The 24615-nt window shown below is 45.0% G+C and overlaps 1 protein-coding gene across 1 annotated transcript in view; it reads left to right on the top strand.

Annotated features, from left to right (window-relative positions):
- The window catches only part of OXCT1 (3-oxoacid CoA-transferase 1), a 448860-nt gene that overhangs the window by 98656 nt on the left and 325589 nt on the right, over positions 1–24615 (top strand). Inside the window, exon 6 of the mRNA XM_069221450.1 lies at positions 17651–17757. Within this exon, the coding sequence (XP_069077551.1) occupies positions 17651–17757 (107 nt within the window). The remainder of the gene's footprint in view (positions 1–17650; positions 17758–24615) is intronic.

Below are 24615 nucleotides of genomic sequence, written 5' to 3'. Positions count from 1 at the left end.
ATCTTGGTGGCTCGCTCAGTAGCTCCAAATACCTGGCGTTTCACTGCTTGGGGCCATTAAACCTTAGGCGCTCACTCCTGAGGGCCAGTAATGTTTTGACAAATGACTACTGAATGCAGAGGAGACTGCTGATGCAAGTTAGGACATGTTCGGGGCTCACCCTCGCTAACAGAGGGCCAGTTGCACTTTGTAGGTTTCCATGGATCAACAGCATGCCTCTCGATTAACTGTTAATTTGTGGGCTCACTGCGAAGCAATGGTCAACTCCTTGTGCGACCTACAGATTTATGGCTAATATCAGATGTCAGCTGCAACTACCTATTGATTAATATTCTTAGCAAAACTAGGCCTTTGTCATAACTGGCTTTTAAATGATAGTGAGGTCCTACTTTTAGCCATATCGTCACCTCAATTATACATGCACCTGAGTCATAAGTGGCCATCAGAAATACTGCCTCTCACGACCATATTCTGTTGGTGACTGCCCTGTCAAAAATTGGTCATGGCTCTTTGGGACTGTAGCCATTGTTTATCAGACTGGTCCACAACAGTGTGTTTTGTTGCCTTTTTGGGCTGTGGCCTTTGTGTTGGACTGATCCACATTAGCTGTGTGTCCAGTCTATTCTCTGGGCAGAGAGAACACTTTCCTGCAGTCTTCTCAAGCCTGAAACATCCCCAAATGTTAATATCCGCCGAGTGCCTGCCTTTGCTTGATATGCTTTCATCCCCTACTCCTGGACACAGGGGTGGCTGCATGGTTAACCAGGTGTCTCCCCCTCGTGCAGGCCCATCTAGAGCTGATCTCCACAGCTTGAACGTTTCCCAGGCTTGCTTTGAAATGGTGGCAGGTAATCTATAGTCTATTGTGTTTCCTAGATCATCAGCTTTGACCTCTCCGTCAAAACGAGAAACAGCTTAAGTTATCGTCTGGAAGCTCTGTGCAAATGTGCTTTAAAGGGACAGGACCTTCCAAACACACCACCCCGGAGAGCATTTTACAGAAAGTTCTACAGGGGCGTTCTGCAGAGGGAGAATTTAAAAGCAGTCAACAGAGAGCTACATCTACAATGATACCTTCTTATAAAGGGCATGTCAGCGAACCTAATAGCCTCGGGGCTTTCCCTGTTGATTGTATCACTTTACATTAAGACACAAGCGCTTTCCTAGAAAGTGCATTGTGTATCACTTTATCAAGACTCTTCCAGGCACTTCAGTATAAGTGCCGATTAAGCAATTTACACAGACACAAGGCGCAATCGCCCCAGAACTGTTCTCAGATGGGCATGCAGGCTATTCTGTATAAAGTAAATAAAGAAGCATTTTTGTTGGAAAATGGCCTCTCTGAAGGGTCACCCCCAAACATTTTGCCTTCCTCCTCTTCTTTTCCTGACTTAATTTTTGCTAGCTTTAGGACTCTGGATACTTTATCACCGCTAACCAGTGCTAAAGTCCACGGCTCTCTCCTTAAAAACATGGTAACATTGGCTCATTCCCAATTGGCATATTCAATTTACTTGTAAGTCCCTAGTAAAGTGTACTATTTGTGCCCAGGGCCTATAAATTAAGTACTACTAGAGGGCCTGCTGCACTGATTGTGCTACCTGTGTAAGTAGCCCTTTAACCAGAAATATCAGGCCTGACATTGCTAGGCCTGTGTGTGCAGTTTCACTGCCACTTAGACTTGGCATTTAAAATCACTTGCCAAGCCTTAAACCCCTCATGTAGGCCCTAGGTCACCCATTGGGCACGGTGCTAAGTAGGTAAAAGGCGGGACGTAAACTTGTGTTTTATATGTCCTGGTAGTGAAAAACTCATAAATTGGTTTTCCACTACTGTGAAGCCTGCTCCTCTCATGGATTAGCATTAGAACTTTCCTCGTACACCGTTAAGTGGTAGATTCAGATCTGGAAGGAGTAGCCCTGTCATATTGAATATTGCCAGAATGGTAATAGAAAATCCTCCTTACTGGTGAAGTTGGATTTATTATTGCTATTTTAGTAATGCCACTTTTAGAAAGTGGACATTTCTCTGCACTTACTACCATCTGTGCCTCACAGCTTGTCTCCAGTCATCATCTGGTCTGTGCTGGTTGACAGGTCCCCTTGTACGTTCCCCCCAGACAACCACAAACACAGGACACTCAGTCACATCTTTTGCACTTCAATACCACCCTTTGAAGTTTCCCCCACTTCAAAGGCATTTTGGGGTATATAAACGGGGTCTTTGACTCCACCAAATCAGACACTTCTGGACCTACCCCTACACTCTGTCAGAGGAACTGCTTGGCTGCCCAAAGGACTCATCTGGACTACTTTGCTGAGAAGGACTGCTGCCCTGCCCTGATGGCCCCTGACTCTGCTGGAAGAACTCTGCTTTCCCCCTGAAGTGCTGTCCAAGGCCTTGGTTTGAAGTTGCTTCCTGTTTTTGAAGTCTCAGGGCCAATAACGACTTCACCTCTTCAGGAAAATCCTCATGCATCGAAAATCAAGGTGTCAAAATATCCCTGCATCGCAGTGAGGAACCAAGACTACATGCCCGAAAAACGACACAAGCCCTTTTAACGTGGAAAGAAACATCACATTGTCTGTGCCGCACTGGAAAATGCGACGCAATACCGTATTTTTCCATGCATCTCCTCCTCTGCGGTTTCGGTGCGTCGTTCTTTTTGACGCATCCCGGGTACTGTGTATTACAAAGAAACCACTATTGATTTCTATGGTTTGAGACTCTTTTAAACCTTTTAAAAGTGATATTTCTACTTGTGCTTATTGGATCATTGTCGTTTTGACCGTATTTTATTCAGATAAATATTATCTATTTTTCTAAACATGTGTGGTGTTTTCATTGTGTCACTGTATGATTTATTGCACAGATACTTTACACATTGCCTTCTAAGTTAAGCCTACCTGCTCAGTGCCAAGCAACCAGAGGGTGGGCACAGGATAATTTGGATTGTGTTGTGACTTATGTTGCCTAGGATTGTAGTCCCTACTTGGACAAGGGTGTATACCTCTGCCGACTAGAGACCCCATTTCTAACAACTTCATACTTACATACTTGGCCATACATCACTATAGAGTGCTTTATAGAAACAAAGCTGTATAAATTGCTTTTCAACACATGTAACAGACAATCTAGCTTCCGCGTTAACCGCTGTGGAAGCACTTTACTGAGGAAGACTTCTGACACACTACTTCTCAGTGCATTCCATAGTTGCATGGCCTTGCATTCAATTTTGTGCATTACAAAAGCGTGTCCCAACGATGCACCGCAGACACCATAAAACATTCTGTGTACTGCATCACGAGTCCAGCCTTAGTGGCTGAAACATGGTTTACCATGCAGAGTGCATCTCAGAGCATTTTACAGAGGTAGGCATATACCTTTCTTACAAACTCTCTCCATAAAGTAGCAGGATTAGACAATGCTAGTAGTGTACCAGTAAAAGTCCAGTAATGTGTAGTACTGGTAAGCAACTCTGCAGTGTGGTTGCAGCAGATCCCCACTGAGGAACATTATTTCATGGTGAATATTGACTGCAGCTAGATTACAGGGCCAATAAAGTGAAATATTGCAATATGTTTCCATTCCATTTCCAGTGAAGTGCAGTGCAGTGTTGTGCAGTGAATTGGAAGTGTAGTAACACTATATTTCAATTGCGGTGCTTAGGGCTGTGTAGAGCACAGGAGGGTTGCAGCGCCTCTTGCTAAATGGATTCAGAAACTTTTTTTTTTTTTTTTTTTTTTTTTAAATACCTAGCCCCTTTGTGACCCCATGTCATGTGCTACATCTTCAGCTGGTCATGGCAATTCACCCAGTAGCTCTTTGCATGCCTGGCGTTGAGCCTTTACTATCACTATTAAAAGTGAAACTAGAGGCTCCAAAATTAATTGTGTTGTAGACTGGTTGAGGGTGTCCTTGTCAGATATGACATGGCCACCTAAGAGCTATGCCTGCGTCCTGTCTGGTACTGCAGCAGGGGCTGCCACGGGCTTTTTTTTTTCTTAATCGGCTGCTATGAATTTTAATAACAGGTGATGAATGAACTGACGCCTCGTTGGCAGGCAGAGCAATGTTATTTTTGGAACCCGAATGCTTGCTTTCCCCTCCAAAGCTGGCCATAAAGTACTGGCGTGTTTCATGGGTCCCCTTTCAGAGTGTCGCGTAGGCTCTCATTATTCTAATGAAACTTCTGGATTTTGAGCGGCAGAATCGCCTGCGGCGTGGGAGACTAAGTCTAACCCACTGCGGGTGACACCTGTCGCTCCACTCTGGGTTTTGCTCCGGCTAACTGGCAGTGCCTCATCTCTACCCGAGGGCAGGGATGACTGGGCAGCTGAGCGCATGACATAATTGGTTTCTCAGGGAAGCTGTGGTCACTCATGTCTCATCCGTTTCTCTCAGTGACCTTAGTCTCATCTATAAATGACAAACAGAGGCAGTATATGTTTTAATAATTACTTTAATAAAACGACTGCATCCTAGATAGCAAAGCGTGAGCTGCAATAACCAGGATGACACAGCATGACAGTATTAAAATTATGACGAGGAGAGCGAAGCGTAGAAATAACACTATCATATTGTCACTATGGTCAATAGACTAGCTCCTACCTAGGCTGTGATAGAGCACAGCATGTTAAGCTCTAATTCTGCCCTTCAGGTTACCCTGGGAAGACATCATCCCCATACCTGAGGAAAGGCCTGCGGTCTGCGTTCGCATCTGTAACGAAGCATTTGGCAATCAGCATACATTTGTGGTTCTCTGGCTGGAATATCCCTCTAACGTATAAGGAAGTGTTTTTATAACAACACAGTTAATGTTCTGAGAAAATGTCCCTACGTAAGGATGTGTGTTTTCTATGAATGTTGGAGACTAAACTTCTACCATGTTCACTGGCAATGTACCGTGCTGTAGCCTTGGAAGAAGCACAGAGTGAGCAAGAATGGTTTGTTTGAGAACAGAGTGCTGACCTAGGCAAAAACAGTTAGATAAACAGAAAATAAAACAAGACAGTAAAAGTGGCTATTGTAACAATAATAAAGTAAAGCCGAATAAAATATATCTAGGTTAGAGTGCACAGCGACTTGGCCTAGTGTGTTAAAATAACGTACATGGAGCTATAGCTAAAATGGCTACACAACAAGAGCAAAGAACCTTTTGCATCCCTTAAGCAAAAGGTGTGCTGCAGCATGCGCAGCTTGTCCCCTTTCTTGGGGAGGTTTGAGCAGCAGGGACAGGGAGCAGATGATGCAGGAAGCTGACAGGGTAGTGTAAGAGTGAAAAGAGTGGAGGGGGAGAGTGGGCAGTGTGTTTAGATGGGACAGGAGGGTATCGAATGTTGAGTACGGGGTGCACAAGAGGCAGAGGGGGGTAGCAGTGTATGAGCAAAGGGGACAGGAAGCGAAGAGGGCAGTGTGTGAGGAGAATGGACGAGGGGCCAGTTCGCACACACCGGAGACAGGTGTGGGCTGGTTCGGACCGGTCCAGGGCAGTGCCCAACAGTGGCCATGTTTTTGAAGTTCCCTCTCGGCCACAGGGAGCAATCATTGGTTGCCCCATCACTGGCGGGGTCACCTGGGCTGTCATCAGGGGCTGCAGGACAGGTTAAATAGTGGGTAAGTTTGCCCGAATTACACATCGCTGCCTGAGTGCCCTCTGACGATGGCCCTGTTTGAGCAGGAGGCACTGAAGGGCAGTGTGCATGAGGAGGGCAGCGGTGCTGAGATTTGGCAATAAAATTAAAGGCACCGTCCCCCCCCTTACATTGGATCAATTTCCATACATTACACAAGTGGATAGACCCTCTGCTCTCCTGTACCACCTGCAGTTCTTTCTAGGTTATGTTCTCAATTGAGTCATGATAACTAGCCTCCACAGTCATTTTCTCTGGCTCGCCAGGCCTCCTTTTAACGGTGGGACATGTCCCTCTTCTGTAAGCGCTGATTCAAACACTATTTGACGAAATCTCAACGTCGCGGACCAGTTTAGACACACACAGAAGTCTGTTTAAAAAAAAATATATATATATATTTACCGTGAGCCTGGGATGTGTTGGGCATCACATCAACGAACATAGGGGGTGATTCTAACTTCGGCGGGTGGCGGAGGCCGCCCGCCAAAGTTCCCCCACCAAAATACCGCTCCGCGGTCGAAAGACCGCTGAGGGTATTTTGGGATTTGCCCTGGGCTGGCGGGCGGCCGCCCGCCAGCCCAGGGCAAATCAACCTTCCCACGAGGACTCCGGCTCAGAATTGAGCCGGCGGAGTGGGAAGGTGCGACAGGTGCGACGGGTGCAGTGGCACCCGTCGCGTATTTCAGTGTCTGCATAGCAGACACTGAAATACTTTGTGGGGCCCTCTGACGGGGGCCCCTGCAGTGCCCATGCCATTGCCATTGGCATGGGCACTGCAGGGGCCCCCAGGGGCCCCGCGGCACCCCCTACCGCCATCCTGTTCCTGGCGGGAGACCCGCCAGGAACAGGATGGCGGTAGGGGGTGTCAGAATCCCCATGGCGGCGGAGCGTGCTCCGCCGCCATGGAGGATTCTGCAGGGCAGCAGGAAACCGGCGGGAGACCGCCGGTTTCCCGCATCTGACCGTGGCCGAACCGCCGCGGTCAGAATGCCCTGCGGGGCACCGCCGGTCTGTCGGCGGTGCGAGACCGCCGGGGTCAGAATGACCCCCATAGTGTAACGCTGTAACGAAAGCCTGCTGAAAGTACTGGAAACAACATCCATTTTCCAACAGTATACATATATACAGATAGAGCAGACAAATAGTGCTGGTTATTCCATTGACTAGAGTGATGGGTGAAGACCCCAGTACTGCTCGTGACAGACTAGGCCAAGTGGGTTTGTTAAAAACAACATGAAAGCGTCTAATTCCCGCACGGAATGATAGAGGCGCATTTATATCACACGGCAGGGGTATGTGAGAGAAGAATTTGTTTTGTTGCTGTGTTAATGCCGGCCACTGCACACTGCGCTCTTCTAAGAGGAGATGAGCTGCTTGTATGTCAGTTACTTGCACTCAACAAAGTCATTATCTACCCCGTTGTTTGCAGACCTAATCATGTTTTTATGACTTGTGTGCTTCACCAACTTCACACTATTGTAAACATCCACTTAAAAACGATGCATCAAATGTCCAGTGGATGGTGCAATAGGACTAGGATTTGCTTCCTCTTCATACTACACTTTTTCCAGTGTGGATAATACTGCTTTGTTCTGCCAGCGATGTTTGATGGTGTTTATCAGATGCATATATTTATTTGAACACATGAAAATATTTCCAAACTGCTGCACCTAGCAGGAAATCTAGTAGCTTTGACAGCTGACAACATAGTGAGAGAGGTGATGGATGTTACATGCATACATTTATCTTGCTGTTACATGTAATTTAGCTCTATACATATTTACAACGGCCTGTGTGTACAGGGCGAACACTTCATAAGGACGATTCGTATGAGATGAGATGTTCCTTCAGAGTATCGTTGTGTCTCAAAAGCAGAGGGACTCAATATTTGTTGGTCTTGTAAATGTTGCACTGTAGTGGTCCCAGCAACTGGAGGGAATTAAACCGTGATTTCGCACAGGAAGCTTTGATTGTGGCTAGACGGTTTTGTTGACCAAGCGGTAGGTGCTGTGTTGTCATAAACTGACTTGGGATTGTGTTGAGGTAGACTAGGGAGCACCCATTTATGGCTTTAATACTCAGGATGTTGGCGAACAGCCATTCGGCTTGTTGCTGATGCTGTAGGCTAGGCATATGCTTTGGGTGACTAAAGACTCTGAAGCGAAATTAACAAGTTTATCTAGTGGTCCCAGAGAATATTGGGAAAGCCTACAAGTAGGGAGGGAAAGTAGTTGAGTTTGACAAGTCAGGAGATCCGTCTCTTGGTGGTGTGAAAGAGAATGTGTTGTCGTATTTTCCAAGTGTTATAAAATTGAAATCTGTCTGCTGTTGCTGTGTTTTTATGAAGGTTTCCATTTTTAAGTGATGGTTTGTAATGTACCCATAGGTATGTTGAAGAGGACTCTTAGATCCTGATGTCTGGAAGGAAGTGTTGGGACGGAAAAGTCCTTGCATGGTGATAGACGTTTATTCCTGTCCTGAGTGCCCCAGCTACAGTGATAAGTGGCAACGATCATCAGCAACCATAGATCATGTATGTGCATTCTGGCCTAGGCCTGCCTCATGGACTGCCATCTGCTTAGACCTGGAGGTACGCCCAAATTGTTGCCTTCAAGTAGTGGAAGTCTATTGCCTTCACAGGGAGTTAAGTAGAAAGAGTGTGGTGTTGGCAGCATACCATGTTGTTGTTATTTTTTTTTGTTTAGGTTCGAGTGCTCGCAAGCACTCTGGACCATGTTGTAATCTCTCTGTGGGCTTCTAACCAAGGCTTATGTCACGCCCGTCACTTTCATTAGTTTGTGGGCTTGCCTTTTAAAAATCGATTGATTCCATTTGTGAAAGGCATATACGTCATGCCTTTTCCAGTGTTTAGTCCTCCTCGAGCACACCGGTAAACTATGAAAACATATGAGGCTCTGCGTTTTCAGCTGGTTTCTGGACTACCTTATCTTTTCATTTCCTGCACAGCTCAAGGAAGAAGTCGAGCGCTTTGCATGACATCGACCCTGTTACATGGCTAATTGCACTTTTGCTGGTTACATGGATAATTGTTCTTTTGCCGGTAACAGGGATAAATGCACTTTTGCCGGTAACATGGATAAATGCACTTTTGCCAGTAACATGGCTAATTTCACTTTTGCTGGTTACATGGATAAATGCACTTTTGCCGGCAACATGGATAAATGCACTTTTGCCGGTAGCATGGATAATTGCACTTTTGCAGATGAAGTTTTACTGTTAGCGAACTTCTGTTTCCTTTTCTGTGTCTCCTTCACTCTCATGGCGATCATTGGCTGCATATGTGAAAATGTTTTACTTCTCATTATTAGTTTGAGGCAAGAAAAGTCCGGTTAGGAGTTACGAGTGATCTGTAGAGTGAACAGGCCTTTTTACCTGTGTAATGGGAGTGGCACTTCCTGTCCACCTTTGGTAAAGTTCAGCTGTTGTGTGTTTAACTCACCCTTGGCCTGCAGTGGATTATGTGCAATGCTGGGATGTATGTGTTTACTATGGGAAGGTACAGTGCAACAGAATGTAGCATGCATGGCTGTGTGCACACACTGAGATACGTGTGTCTCCTAGAAAGAACAGTGCATCAGGGAATAGTGTGCTTGGTTGCATGTGTGCATTGGCATTTGTGTGCCTTTAAGAAGGTACAGCGCATCAGGAAGTAGCGTGTGTTAGAAACAGGGTTTTTGGTTGGCAGTCAAGTTACCCCCTGTCCAAGCAAAAGCCCTCACTCTAGTCAGGGTAAGTCACACACAATCCAAGATTATCCTGTGCCCACCCTCTGGTAGCTTGGCACGAGCAGTCAGGCTTAACTTAGAAGGCAATGTGTAAAGTATTTGTGCAATAAATCATACAATACCACCATATAGCACCACAAAAATACACCACACAGTGTTTAGAAAAATATATAATATTTATCAGGATAATTGTAGGTCAAAACGAATAAAGTTGCAATGTGAATTTGTAGAGATATCACTGGAAAGCGATATATAAATGTCTTAAGTCTTTAAAAAGCAAACAAAGTCTCTTTCAAGCACAAAGTACCTGGTTTGGAGTGGAAAATCTCCTCAGAGGGCCACAGAAGAAGAGATACGTGAAAAAAGGCTGTGTGCGTCGATTTCTCCCCAGCACACACAGACTTGCGTCGTTATTTTTCACGCGGGGAAGTCGTGCGTCGTTTTCCCGTGCGCGGACAGTCTCTTTCTGTGGATCGCGGGGATTACCAGATGTCCCGGGTCAGTGCGTGGATTCTCCTGCTGGTTTACCGGCTGCGCGTCGTTCTGCGGGGCTGTGCGTTGAAGTTTCGCTCTCAAGGCAGGCGTTGCGTCGATTTCTCCCCTGGAGGTCGGGCGGCGTTGTCCTTGCGAGGCCGTGCGTCGAAGTTCCGGTTGTCCCGAAGGCGTCGCCTCGATCAGCGTCGGTGTGCAGCGTTTTTCTTGCCGCGGAACAAGCTGTGCGTTGAAAATATCGGCGCACGAAGCGTCCAAGTGAAAAAGAGAAGTCTTTTTGGTCCTTAGACATCAGGGAACAGGAGGCAAGCTCTATCCGAGCACTTTTACAGCCAGACAAGAGTTCAGCAAGGCAGCAGGGCAACAGCAAGGCAGCAGTCCTTTGTAGAAAGCAGTCAGGTGAGTCCTTTAGGCAGCCAGGCAGTTCTTCTTGGCAGGATTCAGGTTCTGGTTCAGGTTTCTTCTCCAGCAAGTGTCTGATGAGGTAGGGCAGAGGCACTGTTTTATACCCAAATGTGCCTTTGAAATGGAGGAGACTTCAAAGAGTGGCTAAGAAGTGCCCAGGTCCCCTTTCAGTTCAATCCTGTCTGCCAGGGTCCCAGTAGGGGGTGTGGCAGTCCTTTGTGTGAGAGCAGGCCCTCCACCCTCCCAGCCCAGTTAGACCCATTCAAAATGCAGATGTATGCAAGTGAGGCTGAGTACCCTGTGTTTGGGGTGTGTCTGAATGCACAAGGAGCTGTCAACTAAGCCCAGCCAGACGTGGATTGTAAGGCACAGAAAGATTTAAGTGCAAAGAAATGCTCACTTTCTAAAAGTGGCATTTCTAGAATAGTAATATTAAATCCAACTTCATCAGTCAGCAGGACTTTATACTACCATTCTGGCCATACTAAATATGACCTTCCTACTCCTTTCAGATCAGCAGCTACCACTTCAATACTGTATGAGGGCAGCCCCAATGTTAGCCTATGAAGGGAGCAGGCCTCACAGTAGTGTAAAAAACGAATTTAGGAGTTTTACACTACCAGGACATGTAAACTACACAGGTACATGTCCTGCCTTTCACCCACACAGCACCCTGCTCTAGGGGTTACCTAGGGCACACATTAGAGGTGACTTATATGTGGAGAAAGGGGAGGTTTAGGCTTGGCAAGTACTTTTAAATGCCAAGTCGGGGTGACAGTGAAACTGCACACAAAGGCCTTGCAATGGCAGGCCTGAGACAAGGAAAAGGGGCTACTTAAGTGGGTGGCACAACCAGTGCTGCAGGCCCACTAGTAGCATTTAATCTACAGGCCCTATGCACATAGAGTGCACATTACTAGGGACTTGTAAGTAAATTAAATAGTCCAATCAGGTATGATTCAAGGCTACCATGTTTTAAGGGAGAGAGCATATGCACTTTAGCACTGGTTAGCAATGGTAAAGTGCGCAGAGTCTAAAAGCCAGCAAAAACAGTGTCCAAAAAGTGGAGGGAGGCAGGCAAAAAGTTAGGGGTGACCACCCTAAGGCTGTCAGGTCTAACAGCGTGCATAGTTACTTGTAGGCGTGGGGCTATCTATGACCACTTGTAGGAGTTAGGAAGCGTTGTTGCTGGAGCATGCTGGGATATATATGGGTGTGTGTGCTTGCAATGGACACAACACATTGAAGACACTGGGTTCCCTTTCGGGAGGTCTAGGGTTTGCTGGAGGAGCAGAGAGAGGTAGAGGTTTTTCTTATACATATGTTGCTGCATCTCTGAGAGCTGGGTGGGACACACATTGAGAAAGGAAGAGCCAGGCTCTTCAGTACTCATCAGTGAGGTCTTTGATTCTGAAACGAGGTCACCGGTCAGAGGGGCCTGGACACATCTGAGGCAAAAGATGGGGCTGGTGAGAGCATCACAGAGTAGGATTGGGTCCTTTGACAACCTTCTGGTGCACATATCACTGAGGCTGACATCCAGGTGTGAACCTCTAGTCAGTCCCATGGCCTATCAAGATTGGAGATTGTCCTACTGTGATAGATTGTTTTCTGGAAGACGAGGACAACACAGGAGTGGGCATTTCAAAGTAGGTAACCCCTAGGACATGAACTTCAAAACGGACACTAAATCATAAGTGTGTTTGGAAAGGGATTATAAAAAGGGAAGTTTGAGACTCCCAAATGGTCAAACTGAAGCTGTACATCAGCTTGAAGAAGCTCAGCACGAGTTATGCCTGTTGTGACCAGGGCTTGAGACTAAGGGTCTGCCAGTCTTGCATGCTGGGTTAAGGGAATTTGTTGAATAGAATCAAGAACACTCTCTTGAAGCACCATCTCCTGCATGATTCAGGACTTGCGGGCCCTGTGAGGAGGATGAGATTGTATGGAGGGGGTGAGGTCCAGTGAGGGTCCTGCCGAGAGGATCCTGGAAAAGGAGTGAGAGATTGTGATCTGTCGAACAGCGTGCCGATGGGGGTAGGCTGCCAGTGTGCATTGTGCGACCGCAGTGTTTCAGGTAGAGGCGGTGGGGAGGGCTGGACTGCTGCACCAATCAGGCAGCTAGTCGGTGTGCATTGTGTGATCCTTGATGTCAGGAGGTGGCCTCTGCTAAAAGATTGGCTTGCCATTCTGGTACCATACTAACACGATGAGAGGACCATTGCCATTGGTGGTGCTGTATCCCGAAGAGGGCGCTTGCCTTATTGATTCCTCTATGTCTGAAGGGGATCACAGAGAACACTAAGGGTGGTTGCCCTCTGTGTGTTTTGAAGACCCTCTTCATGTCAGGAGGAGGGCCGTCGCCCCAGGACAACGTGCAGTTGTAATTGCCAGCAGGGTGTGACCCATGGAGACACCCAAGACCCACATCCAGACGAAAGAGACAACTTACCACCTGATTGGAGGAGCCCCGTGGAATTCTGCCACCACATCTGCAGATTCCAGAGTTCTACTCACTGCCGGGCTGGAAACAGGTGCCCCTGAACTCCAGACTACCACCCCAGCAAATGTGGGTAAGACTGATACTAGCCAATCAAGCCCTGGGGAACTTGTTCTGACTGATGCTCCCAGTCACGACACATAGATCTCATAGAACTTCTAAGACTTAAACTTACTAATTGGGCCTAGCTTGGATGTCACCACACATGATTGGGGAATAACCTTCTTCCATAGAATGGGGCAAGAGCTGACACTGCTACTGCTAGTAGGCCTAGCTTAAGAAGACTGTATATTATTTTCAGTGTGTTTGTATTGTACCATGTGTTTTTAGATAAATACTCCCTTTTACATAAAATAAAGTATTTGACTGGACTGGAAGGGTTGGAAGCTTGTGATTGATTGATTTCTCAACTGGAGAATGAGTATTCTGGCAGAAGAGGGGGTAGACAGATGCAGGCACTGACAGATGTCAATGCACTCACTAGATCTAGTGTTCTGATTAAGGTTTTATCCTGGAACATCGCAGGCTTGAAGAAAAAACTGGTAGACCATGACTGTGTGAAGTTAGTGGTTAATTATCCTGTGATCTTCCTACATGAAACATGGGAGATTGAACAACATTACTTAGAGGGTTTCGTACCTATGACTCCCCAGCCACTCCCACTAGTGTAGGCAGAGTTATGAATACCTTCTCTGTGGAAGTGATTAAGTTCCATAATGTGCCCCCTTTTTTCTCACTGCCTTGTGTGTAACATGGCCAGAGGTTGGGATCTATTAACTGGTAACTGTTACAAGACCTGCTTTAATGGTAATACTGTACAAGTGGTCGAAGCCTTTGATACTACATTGTGGTCTTTTAGAAATCATAACACAAAGGCTCTGAAGCTCATGTAAGTGGGAGACTTTAATGTGCACCATTGTCTAAGGTTCTGAAAACCAGTATGCGGATTAATAGATAGAGAGGAGGATACCCTGATTCACATTGAACATATTGAGTATGGTGATGCCCTCAGTAGCTTGATGGTGAAGTTTAATCTCACTACGTTGAGTAAGGTGCTGGATCCCTCTGATCTTCTTGCTCCAACTTTCGGGGAGGGGGAGAGGGGTTGCTACTGAAACTACTATTGGTTACATTTTAGCATCAGAATCACTAGGCACCTGTTTGATGGACTTTGGGTCGCGTTCGCTGGTTTTAGTGATCACACTGCATTGTCTTGTAGCACAGCTATAGAGGGGGTTAATCGAGTATTGCACTAGGGCAGCTTTTAAACTAGTGTTGGGTAAGACAAATGGCATTATGGAATGGGGCAAGGTGAATAAAACAAACTTCCTCCCATTGTTAATTGTTGCCAGACTGAGGTCCTTGTGTGCATGGATTTGTAAATCCTCCCCACTGCAGGTTATTTAGCCTTTTCTTGCTGTTATGAACAATAGTACATGTACATGTGCTGTCATGTGAAAGACGTCCTTCAAAATCGCAGGTTCAGGATGGTTCGACTCCTGTACAAAATCTCTGGCTGATTTACCCCTGGCCCGGCGTACTGATCCTAAAGGCAGAGAATATATTAGAAGAGCACGTGCTTCTTATAAGGAGGGTCGGAAACTCAGGGTAAGGGAGCTGAAGGAGAACGCCTGGGAGGACCTTCGGACAGCGAGTGCTGGTTTGTGGAAAGTGCTAAATGCCCATTATTTTAAGGATCCTACTGGCCCTCTACTGAGGCTTACATACAGGAAGCGAGGTGGATTGAGCATCTTTTAATGATATATTCTAGTGATTCTAGGCCGCCTGAGGGTGGGGACATGGTTGATGGTGGCATGGTTGCCACCCCTTTGGATTTGAACCTAACAGGGGTGCAGAGGGCCTTTGGTGGATGTAGAGTAGCAAGATCTGTGGTCCCGATGGGGTTCCAGTTGATTTCATTTTGGACTGCCAAGCTCTGTGGGCTCCATTGTTCACTAATGTGCTGAATACAATTGCATGGGTGGGTCGTTTCGGCCACTTAGAAACAATCAATTATTGTACCAATTTACAAAAATTGAGATAAGTCAAACTCTAAGAACAATAGGCCTATCTCACTACTTGATTCCACCACTAAGGTGATGGGGTGTCTACTGCTGCATAGATTGGAGGATTAGGCTGAGGCAAACAACATTCCAGCAGACACCCAGAATGGTTTTAAGAAAGGGATAGGCACCATTGATCAGTGTTTAAATGTAGGCATGTTAATAGGTAAATATACCATTGGTAAGAACTGGTTTTGACTGTGTACTCAAAGCTCTGGGCTCTCATGTATGAGATGGGAATAGAGGATGCCTTTATTGTTTTCATCAGGCAGCTGTACTCTGAAGCGAGTGCTTCGGTGCGCTATGGTTGGGAGGGAGAATGTACAAACCAAGACCCGGGGGAAGGGCGCTATGGTCGGGAGGGAGAATGCACAGACCATGGGGAGGAGGGGGGTGAGTCATACAGTAGGGTTGCATTCTTGCTCCCTTCCTCTTTTCCTTGTATATTAATAGAGTGGAAGCAGCCCTGGTGGGGAAAGCTAGAGATGTTCCATACATCTGGCACCTTCCCATACTCCTCTATGCAGACAATGCCGTGCTCGTGGCCAGAACAGGCTGAGCGCTTCAAAGTCTGATCGAGGGTTAAAGTACATTAGATGAAGGAGCTAAACTTACAGTTCAATGAAAGCAAACCAACCTATACCCTTAGTTTTGTGCTAACAGGCGTAGGGTGGGTGAGGCTACAAGCTTCTCTTATTTGGCTGTCCTCTTTGATAATAAGAATTTTTGGAAACCAGTGGTGACTAACAGAGTGTCTATGTTTGACAGGACCATCTATGCCATGTCAAACTTCAGCGAGAAGTTAGGCATGAACCAGTGCATGAGCTGTTGTCAGCAGCCACATATGGGGCAGCTATTTGGGGTATGGTGAACACCCAGGAGTTGCAGCATGTTGAGGATGCTTTCCTAAAAAAATCTTAGCAGTCCTGCGTAGCTGTGCTAATATTGTGTGCCACGATGAGTTAGGTACACATTATGTTATGGATGAAATTAAGTTGGCCTCCTGCTATTATGTTACACAATTTGAACAAGAGAATATGCTTCCTTAAATTAGCAGGTGTTTGAGGATTGTCTAAAATTACACTCAGCCCTTGAAATTCCTTTGATTTCATATGTTAAAACTACCCTGGATGAAATAGGGCTCCCCGGCTTATTTGTCCCGCCAAACTCATGCCTGGTAAGATAAAGGTGAAGCAGCTATTTGTAGCTAATGCTGTGGCCTAACAACAATAAAGCCAACCTTGTGCTCCATAGCGCAATTCCCTCTTATGCAAGTTTGCAATCGTATCTTTTATCTATACAGATCATTCAGCATTGTTTAATTGTAACAAGGTTTTGCCTTAATTACTTGACACTAATGCCAGGGTACCCTGAACACTGTTATTCTCTGGAGGAGCTAGTCTAATCTGCATATTATGTTTTTCTGTTCAGGTTACGGGATCCCTAGGGAAGAAAATCTTGGATCCCCTTCATAAAAAATATAATTTTAGGCAGTGCAGAACTGCTCTCTTTTTTTTAAAAAACTGGATGGCCCTTTGGTATGACATGCGGGGGCATTGTTATTTTGGCATTCGTTATGGTTAAGAAGGCGAACCTGGTCTTGAAGGACCATTAGCAAGAAGGGCATTGTCATTGTTGTCCCTTAAGGCATGGCACTTTAGAGAGCATCCGCACTTTATCTGCAATCTATTGCCCTTTTTTATATAGAGGAAATAACTTTTGTGCCATAATCTGTGTAAGATTATTGGAAATGTTAACAAGCTTTTTTATGTTTTTATAAATGTTTAAAATTTATGTTTCTGTATCCGAATATTCAGACATGTTTAATATGCATTTGTACTTTATTTCTATGCCCTTTCTGTCATTGCGGAAAGTAAAAAATGTATTATCCTGCACAAGATTGTGACTTTGAATGATTTAAAAAAGAAGCTTTTTAAATTTTCATATAGTTGTGGATGCATTAGGACCGGGCTGTTAGATGCCTGCAAGAGTCTAAAACTAGTTCCAATATACGGTTAGATTTTATGTTGTTTTATATGGGGAAGTGTAGATGAAATGTGTATTTGAATGTCTTTTCTTGTTTGTATTATTGTTCATTTGTACTTTTATGCTTCTGAATCGCAGCAAAATAAAGCTGCTGACTGACTGGGCAATCATTTAATGGGGTTAGTGGCCATATTTTGCGTTGTGCGTCTGTGCGTGCTTTACACCCGCCTCCTTGGTTTACTCGACCCTCCCTACATCTGAGAGTCGGGTGTTGAAGGGGCACTTGGCCCAGTTGCGCAGACCCCCATAGAAGGCCGGGCTCCGAGACACCTGAACTGAAAGACCTCCCACACGATTGGCCCTGTAACGCCTGCTTGCCTCATGACCTTCTCAAAGAGGTTCTGACAGGAAGGGGAAAAGGTAAGGGAGAGAAGCAAGAACTGAGGTGGCTGAAAAAAAATATTATTTTCGTTTTGGTGAGTGTAACATTAGTGAGCGGGCTCCCATTAAGTGCTGGTTGAGTGGAAGGCATTCCGAGATCCGTTGCTGAATAAATTGAGAAAGAAATGAAAGAAAAATTGGATTATTGTCCGCACAGAGGTAAGAGGGATCGAAAATTGTGATGTTGCCAAGCGATGAGGTGTGAAGAAAAGATGAGGGGGCCGAAGACTGAACTTTGAGACACCCATTGGTAGAGATGTAGTTGTAGAGAGTGAAAGGATCAAGAACTGTGAGCTGTCTGAAGTTTCACTTACCCCAAATTTTGGTTTGGCATAGATTGACCAAAATACAGATACTAGCACTTAATGAGCATTTTTCTTGTAGGTGAAAGAGTTCAATGGACGTCAGTTTGTCATGGAAACAGCAATTACTGGAGATTATGCACTTGTGAAAGCGTGGAAGGCAGACCGGGCTGGAAATATTGTGTTCAGGTATGATTCTTGCAACTATAAGCTTATCTTTTTAGTATAGTAGTAACAATTCTGCAATACACATTTGAACCTAGTAATACTTTTAATGCTTCCTTTCACCAGATACAAGCTCCTGTGCCAGGTAAACCTCTCTGGCACCACACAAATGCCTTGTGCTAGCTGTTTGCATAGGGCAAGGTATGGGCGGAGCTGCCCAAAAAAGGCATCTTTCTGTGCCAACTTTCGTTGGATCCCTCCGTGCACGGTTTATCCTGTGACTTCTGAAAGTACCAGCGCCCTGGTTTGCGCACTCTACATTCATTCAGATAACCCCAGCTGGACACATCTGTCCTTGGGCACACATTTTAGCAGCTGTGTGATTCTCGAACCTCGGTGCCAGCTGAAGCTCCAATTTCCCTTGCAAACAAAGATTCCCTAACCACCCCTTACATTTAGGTCTGATTTTAGGATGGAAAACCTTTTAAGATGGCTGAACCTGACACCTTCCATTGTCGAAGTCTCTTGAAAAAAGCCTGACGAAGGACTATTCCTCTGTCTTGCGAAATATTACTCTTTGCCCTTCCCTGTTGGATGGCAGCTGTATTATTTATTTTGCTTTGGCATATATGCATTTTAAAAAGTTTGAGTGTGAGCTAACTAAGAGCATTAAGAATTTGATTTGAAATGGAAGTCGAAATAGATCTGATGGAGAGTAACACTTATAATCATTCTTTATGCTTGCATTAAAGTAGATGATAAGTCCATGGTGTTAACTATTTCAGTAACCATTTGCACCTTGAAATTACTGCTTGCACACTCAATTTTATCCAGATTGTATTTCTAATCAGCCTTTATGGTCTGGTGTATTGGTTCTTCCCCATTTTAGTGTAATTAGTTTGCATTCTGTAACTTCCTCCAAGTTTTGGATTTGCTTTTCCTCTCTGAAGGCTTTCCCTGTGGGTCCTTCTAACTCTCTTTGGGGCATTTAACATTATTGTATTTGCTGTGCTCCGATCTGTGTGATCACAGTGTGAAGGAGGGTATCGCCTGGTCCCTGCGACAGGTAGTTCTCTTGGCGGGCTGGTTGCTTGACCATCTGCGCATGTGCAGGGATAGAAGTGGGCACATAAAGCAGGCTGCTGTGCATCCACGCCATTAGCTCGCCAAAGGCAAACACATCTGCCCCCCTAGTTGTTTGGCCCCAGAATTCTGGTACGTGTATTCTTTGAGCAAACTGTATGTGCAAAATAACCTGAATGAGAACGGTCATGTTTGCATCCCGCCTCTGAGAAGAATCACTGGCACCTCTGTGTGCTCTCAGGAGGAACCATTTTGTGGCTAAGATGACTGCCATGGCCAAGCTTGATGGTAGTGCTTGCTCCAACCGGCCCAGTAACTTACACTCTCACCTAGTAAATGGAAGGTCCTTGGTGAAACACCACTGAAGTCTGGGACGTAGGATCAGACTATAAACCAGACAAATTGGTTTAACCAGCTTTCAGATAAAAAAAAACTATCTGTGCACGAGAGAGTGCTTAATATTCCATAGCGCTGCTGCTTTAAATACTCTGAATACACTAACAAACATGGCACCGGGACAGTACTCATCCACAGGAACTCCCTGACGTGTTCTATCATGCTGTTTTTTACCTATTTTGAACTGTGAATGCCTTGCATTTTCCATTAATGTGGAATACATTTATGCTTACAGGGCCTGATGTACAGACCGCCTGAAGCCAAAGCCAATTTTGTGGCCAATCTGGTTGAATATCTAACAGCTTCAAATTTAAAGTTGTGTAATTTCACACTGCTGGGAGACTTACATTTCCATATGAACAACAAAAATGACAGACACCACAGCACTTATTACGGTGCTCGAGTTTTTGGGCCTAAAACAGTTGGGTTCTTTACCCCCTCATAGGACAGGTCACATTCTCGATCCAGCTTTCTCCCTCTTGTTTGGATTCTCGATAAGATGTACATATAAATTTTTGATCCCATTCACCATAATACTTACCTCAGGCTTAACTACACAGACCTTCACTGTGCTGGAAAGATCAACTGGACCTCAGCTCAAGGATTAAAAGGGACATTAATAACATCTACCTTACTCCCCAATATTGAACTTATCGGCATTACTATCTGAAGACTTTCAAGAGTTCAATAATTGGTTAACTAACTCCCTGGACAAAATTACCCTCATCAGGATCACTAAATCTTAGAGTTAAGCTATCTACATCCTGGTACTCCGAGGTGCTCAAAACATTCACATTGTATTAAAAAGAACCTTGAACGTTAATGGAGGAAGGACTACGCTGAAGAAGCAAAAGAGGTTTATCCCATGGCCACTAAGAAATATCCTCACACTAGCTACTCCGCTTCTGCTAATTTTCTTTCTCGAGTTAGATCGAAAGTGCCAAGAACCTCTCCCGAGAGGTATTTTCAATTTCTCTCTAGAGGTTGATTCCTCTACCATAATTGAGACTTAAGACCTGCGTGACAAAGTAGCCATCATTTTTAAGGACATTTTTAAAATCTTGTCCCCTTCCAACTGGACAGCACCTTTTGTTTGTGCTCCTCTCGTAGGCAATCATGAATTTGCAGCTGGCCTGATCATCGGTATATTAGAATTTCTGCCTTTGAGCATAGAAATGCTCAATTCTTCAAAGCTGTCAATTAAATCTGGTTCACTGGTCAACCTTTCTCCCCCTAAGGCAGTAGCTTCCATTGTCATGATTTTACAGGCAATTCAGAAAATTCTTCCTTACCTGCCCATCTCGGCCGAAAGAACTACAGTCTTGGCACTGATTTCCTTGCACCTAGATTACTCTAACGTGCTGTATTTAGGACTGAATTCATATCTTCTGGATAGACTCCAGATTGTTCAGAAGGCAGCCGCCTGTGTAATCCTCTCTATTTTATAGAACCTCAGACAAATTTCTACTCACTACTCTCCATCCTTTTAAGCCATGTAGCGCTCTGTCCCCACAAATTTGTCAAGAAAGATCTCTACATAGGTTCTGGGGCGCATTCTTTTCTCAGCAGGACCTAGGCTTCTTCAAGTCCCCAAATACACACACTGTCCTAAGAAAAGGCGCTCTTTTGTTTATCATACAGCTAAACTGTGGAACTCCCTACCTTTAACCTTGAGACAGATAACAGATGATCTTTTGTTCAGAAAGTCCCTTAAAACTCGATTATTTCAACAGCTGTAATGTGCCCTCCCGAATTTAATTAGCTTTACAAATGGGACGCCTTTTCACTGAGATAACAACACGCTTTATGAATTCTTGTAGGGTCAGGAATAAAAGAACGACAAGACTCAGTTTGGCAATTAATATGAGCATTTATGAATAACGGCCGGGAGGGCAGCACAGCTCTGTGACTGAAACCGCACTCAAATTTATCAGTTCAAACAGCCCTTTTTATACATTTTCGGCACCTTGAATGCGTCTTATCACTTGTCATGCATTTTGATTTAAGCGCCTGTTTGGTACATTGTATCTCTGCCTACGTCAGCATAAAGCCACATTTCTCGTGAGAAAGCATCTAATTACGCGTTTGCAGGAAAGCGAAGGTTACACATCTGTCATGGGTACATTTTGTTAATAAACAGCAATGTCTTTTATGTCACGTTCTAAAGGATGTCTGTACTTCCTCCTTTGTCTAACTCCAGACTTGGAACCGTGTTTGTCTGGCCTCCCTCTCACAGCTGCTGGCCTTTAAGGATCAATGCTTATTGTGTTCCCTTCCTAAAACTTCCTTGGTGTGTCCTTCCCTTGTAAACGTGGATTGGAATGTGCGCCTTTCCTGTGTGTATGTTATCAAGTTACGATTCAAGCTTCTGTGGCCTTCTACTTGCAGCTGCATTATGAATAAATGTGTCCTTGTCTTGCTTCCATGCTCCCTTCACTGAGCTCTTTATTTGGATGCCATGAGCACTCTGGGCCTGTATTCTTCTTTGATCATGTACGACTCTGCACACCTTCCTCCTAATTCATGCATTAGCAAAAATGGGCCTTCTCCTCTTTCTATATTTTCAGTAACATTACCCCCTTTAGTTGAACTTTCAACTACTTCTTCACCATCCTTACTACATACATTCATTTGGGTATATATGTGGTCCTCGTCCTCCTGCACTTTCCTGGTTACCCTAATAGTGAACATCCCACCTAACTTCTGGCTAACCCTCTTGCAGAATCCTGTCACTAGCTGAAAAATACAGAACATCAATAAGATCACCACAAGTATTGGGAATAACCCCTTAACCAGTCCTGACAACCAGGATGGTATCCATACAAACCACCCTGAAAAACCACTCGTCGGGGCACTGCACTCGTCTGCCATCTTTTTCCATAGGTTATGTAGAGTCTGTATGGCCTCAGTTATTGTTCCATTGTCTGCATCATTGGCTGGCACGTATGTGCAACAGGCAGTTACGATTTTGGCACAGACCCCACCCTCTATGGCCGTCATCAAGTCTAACACGTACCTATATTGCATAAGCATCACTCTCACAGCCCGCATCTCTTCCTTGACTGCATTGAACCCATCTTCTGTTGCATTAATGGTCTTCATCAGTTCCCATTGTGTTATTTGCAGCCAGCGGGCCATGGCCTTTGCTTGTACAAAGGGGAAGATGCTTCCGAAGAACAATTGGGCATCATTAATCAACCTGTGCCCTCGTGGAATGTCTCCCCAGGTTGTGGTACCCATATATTCTGCATATCTCTTCTTCCGATGATGCAATAAAGTTGTTGGACGGCTCATGGGGTGATCGTGTAACTTTGAGATGTCCACCCTTGGAATCACCAGGGAGGAGGTGTGCACAGTCACTAAGGAACAAAGACCTCTCCATCCGGAAGGAAGTCACGAGTACAGACATTCTCCGCATTGCCAGTAGTAGTCCATCAGACTGGAGGTGCCCCATTGCATGTCGGCATTGTACTTTGTGGTGATGCAATTGATGTTCCTCCCTACGGGGACTGTTCCATTCCCTCTGAAACGTAAAAAGAAAACAATTGGTGTTCTACCTGCTCGAAGACTTGTTGGTGTTTCTACCCAAGTTAATCTAGATATATTTTCATCCCATATAGCCTGACACTTCTGCTGTGTGCTATTATCAGTCTGATTTCCCATCCATAGAGAGAGAGCTCTACATCCAAATGTTGCACCGTGGTACCACTGACCATGGACATATACTGATCCATTTACTCAAAAATATGGCCTCTCCTGACAATCTTGGGGCATAGGTGAAGCTGAATAGTTTTTACAGAAAAGTGTAGTTTGGGATATTTCCAGGAATCCCTGCTCTAATATTCTACTTTTCCAATTTTTGCTCTTGTACTTCATTACCCCTGTCTCAGCCATTTTCCCTAACTTCACTATTAACTCCTTGCGATCTGTCAGGGCATCTGTTATATCGGATAACTCCTCCTCATATTGTGTGGTGCTTACTAGGAACGCTCCCTGTCTTATCTGTAAGGGTGCATCCGTGCTCTCATCCTGCAAAGGTACAAGTGTAATAAACATTGAGTAATATTTGGAGATACCTCTTTTGACGAGTGCAGCCTGTCTGTGTCACTAGCATGTGGAATCAGGGAGCAAACAAAACATGATTCATTAGTAGTCTACATGCCTATCTCTGTCATGTGCTGATACCATACATTGTCTAGTAAGCTAGCATGAATATTGTGAGATACATTTTCATACTTACATACTTCTCTCTGCAAGTGCTTAGTATTCTGACACATTGCCATGCGTGGACTAAAATACCATTGAAAGGTAATTGCTAACATAACAAAACATGAACAGAAAAACAAAATCGAAATACATAACTGTCCACCAGCAGTGTCGAATAGGAGCTCCGCTGGCCTCTTTAGGAAGGACGCTGTCCTTCATCTTTGTCTTTGCCCTCCTCTAAATGTTCCTGTGAGGATGGGGATATGTGACATGAAGCCGGGGACAATCGAACGTCTGACAGATGTATCCATGGCTTTCTGCCCTCCACCTTCACCGCTGTGGGGGTGCTCTGGGTAACTAAGTAAGGGCACTCGAACTTGCTGCCTTTCCATCGTGGTACAAAATTGCAGATGTACACTTGCTGGCCCACGGAGATTGGACTGGTCTGCTGGGTTGCGGTGGTGCACTTCTCCTGTCGTGCCACCTGTTTAGAGAAGAACTTGACAGACTTAAATAACTGAGATAAATAACTACTCATGTCCTGTCCTAAGACCTCAGCTCTCTTTTGAGCGTCTGTCCTCTGTCGAGCTATTGTTAAGGGAGTTGGCATGGGCCGTCCTGTTACTATCTAGTGAGGGGGCAAATGATGGTCACTTCCTGGTTGGTTCCTGAGGGCATATAAGGCTAGGGGACGGCAGTACAGCCAGTTTTTCTTCATTGTGACACATAATTTACTAATTTTGTTCTTCAACAGGCCGTTAAGGCATTCCACTATGCCATTACTTTGGGGATGACAAACCGAGGATAATTTATGCTTTATTCCTTAAGAGGTGCAGATGTGCTGAAATATTGCATTAACAAAATGTGTGCCGTTATCTGAGCGGATCGCTTCTGCGATTCCCCACCTAGGTATTACCTCTCTTATCAAAAAGTTGGCTGCTGCTTTGGCATCATTATGTACACATGGTCCTGCCTCGATCCACCTTGAAAATGGGCAGACCACCACAATAAGGTATCTGTAGTTATTACATCTCTCAATCATGTCAACAAAGTCTATGTGTAAATCTTTAAATGGGCCTGTCGGACGTGGTATAGTTGATGTAATTACTTTTAGTGTGGGCCTAGGGCTGTACTGTTGGCATACTGCTCATTCTGAAATATACATCGTAATCATTTCAGAAAATTGTGGAATGAACC

The sequence above is a fragment of the Pleurodeles waltl genome, chromosome 1_1 (assembly GCF_031143425.1).
Source record: "Pleurodeles waltl isolate 20211129_DDA chromosome 1_1, aPleWal1.hap1.20221129, whole genome shotgun sequence".
In the NCBI taxonomy this organism is placed as follows: Eukaryota; Metazoa; Chordata; class Amphibia; order Caudata; family Salamandridae; genus Pleurodeles; species Pleurodeles waltl.
The sequence above is the reverse complement of the archived record's forward strand: the minus strand, read 5'-3'. Positions and strand labels throughout refer to the sequence as shown.